The 2588-nt window shown below is 38.3% G+C and overlaps 1 protein-coding gene across 1 annotated transcript; it reads right to left on the reverse strand.

Annotated features, from left to right (window-relative positions):
- Window positions 1-439: 439 nt before the first annotated feature.
- On the reverse strand, window positions 440-2299 carry LOC141659748 (uncharacterized). Its single transcript, XM_074466676.1, has 2 exons — window positions 1520-2299; window positions 440-1429 (listed from the first exon to the last, which is right to left on the reverse strand). Exons 1-2 carry the CDS (start codon window positions 2297-2299, stop codon window positions 440-442), a joined length of 1770 nt encoding a protein of 589 aa, XP_074322777.1.
- Between the last annotated feature and the right edge of the window lie 289 nt (window positions 2300-2588).

Genomic DNA, 2588 nt, shown 5'->3' on the forward strand with positions numbered 1-2588 from the left:
CAACCTTCGGGATAATAACGGTTTCGAACATAACTCTTTAGTACTTTATTAAACCGTTCAAACGCATACATCCACCTATAAAATACTGGTCCACATAAGCGTAGTTCCTGGACCAAGTGGACTACTATATGTACCATTACATCAAAAAATGACGCATGGAAAACCTTTTCTAGATCGCACAAGGTTAGTATAACATCTGACTGCAGCTTATCCAGTTTTGACATGTCTACTACTTTGTTGCACAAAGTATTAAAAAAGAAACACAATCTAATAATTGTGACCCTAACATGCTTCGGAAGAACGGAGCGTATTGCAACCGAGAGTAATTATTGGAGAAGAATATGGCAATCATGTGATTTCAGCCCGTAAATATTCAAATCAGGCATGGAAACACAATTTTTTATGTTCGATGCATGTCCGTATGGAAGTTTCATCGACATTAATGATGACAAGAAAGTCCTTTTTCTGCCTTTGACAAAGTAAAGGGAGAAGGAGGCAAATAGGTTTTCTTTACTCCTACTTGGGGAGCCAAATCAGATCTAACGCCCATTTCCATCATATCACGACGGGCTACCGCACTATCCTTTGTCTTATGGTGCATATTTAGTAATGTGCCAATCAGACTATCACATACATTCTTCTCGACATGCATGACATCAATACAGTGCCTAACATGGTGAAATTTCCAGTATTCTAACTCGAAAAATACTGACTTTTTCTTCCATGGACTTTCAACCTTCTTTGCCTTCTTCATTTTCTTCCCAAATTCAAATTTGATTTGTTCTTGCTCTGCTAACACTTCTTCTCCGGATAGGGTTCGACGCGGCTGCCCAAACTCTTGTTGTCCATTAAAAGCAGCCTTCTGCCTTCTATAAGGATGATGTAGAGGCAAATATCGATGATGCCCTTGGTAGCACGTTTTCCTACTATGAGTCAAAAATTTAGCTACGGTGTCATCTCCACAAACTGGACAACACTTATAACCCTTATTAACGCAGCTAGATAAATTTGCGTAAGCAGGGAAGTCATTTATCGTCCACATTAAAACTGCTTTTAAAGTGAAAAATGATTTGTTATACGCGTCATACATATTTGGTTCCCCTTCCTTCCAAAGCTTTTTTAAATCATCAATCATCGGTTGTAAGTAGATGTCGATGTTATTACCAGGCTCATGCGGGCCAGGGACCAATATCGACAACATCATAAATTTTCTTTTCATACATAACCAGGGAGGAAGATTGTAAGTCACCAATATGACTGGCCAGCAACTATATCTATTAGATAGGCCATTATTGTGCGGGTTTACACCATCCGCCGATAAAGCCAAGCGAAGGTTTCTCGGTTCACTACCAAAGGATGGCCACCTATAATCTATATTTTTCCAAGATGGAGAGTCGGCTGGATGTCGCATTTTACCATCTTGTGTCCGCTGTTACGCATGCCAACACATTAGTTTAGCGGTGGAAGGAGATTTAAACATACGTTTAAATCTAGGAATTATTGGAAAATACCACATGACTTTGGCTGGAAGATTAATCCTCTTTTCACCTTTCTTTGTCAACTTCCACCGAGAAAGTCGACACTTAGGACACTTGGTTGCATCAGCATGTACACCCCTGTACAGTACACAGTCATTCGGACATGAATGGAACTTTATATACTCTAGACCTAAATTGGAGAGGGTTTTTTTTGCTTCATATGCATTACTAGGTAACACATTATCTTTGGGAAGTAGAGACTCAACAGAAGAGAGGAGGTCAGTGAAGGCACTATCGGTAATACCAAACCTAGATTTCCAGTTATGCAACTTCAACATCGACTCTAACTTAGTACAGTCACTACCCTCATATAGAGGTTGCTCAGCATCGGCTACGAACCTCCTAAACTGATATGAATCATTATCATATTGACTCGAGTTATATGCCGCTTCACAAACATCAACAGTTTCCGAAGCAGCGACATGCTCCTGATCTTGCTCTGACGCTTCATCAGAGGCTTGCTCAGGAGGTGGGTCTGGAGCTTGCTCTTCAGGTGGACAACTAGCACTTGAAGATTTAGGACCCGTAGAAGCAGTCTCCCCGTGCCAAACCCAATGCACATAACCTAGACAAAAGCCATTGTCATAGATATGGCCCCTGATTGTTTTTATAGAGAATTTTTTAAAATTGGCGCATCGTCCACAAGGGCAAGGAATTTTGTTACGATCTTCATAATTTTCTTCAGAATATATCAAGAAGTTTTCCACCCCCATTTCAAATGCTAAAGAATCCCTATCTTGCAAAATCCATGTCTTATCCATCAAATTTCCCAACCTGATAGCCACTATAAATATTAAAAATCCAACACATACCTAATTATAATTATTTAATAAAAGGCATATCAAATTTGTGTTGGTTACTGTAGGGATTAATTATATAAACTTAGAAAGGAGTAAATACCTTGATATCCTAATAATTTATAGTACTAATTCATTACTCTAAGATCCTATACATATACCCAATTAATTACAAAACTAGACTAAATTTATAAACTAGACTAAATTAAACCAAGATAATTAAAACAAATTAAACCAAGATATTTGAAAATAT

This window comes from Apium graveolens, chromosome 5 (genome assembly GCF_009905375.1).
Source record: "Apium graveolens cultivar Ventura chromosome 5, ASM990537v1, whole genome shotgun sequence".
Lineage (NCBI taxonomy): Eukaryota > Viridiplantae > Streptophyta > Magnoliopsida > Apiales > Apiaceae > Apium > Apium graveolens.

Excerpts from the sequence above, each read along its gene's own strand:
- LOC141659748 (XM_074466676.1), bottom strand. The coding sequence starts at position 2,299 with ATGGATAAGACATGGATTTTGCAAGATAGGGATTCTTTAGCATTTGAA. Across the intron at positions 1,430-1,519 it reads GGATTAATCTTCCAGCCAAA|CGGACACAAGATGGTAAAAT; the intron begins GTCATGTGGTAT and ends CATGCGTAACAG.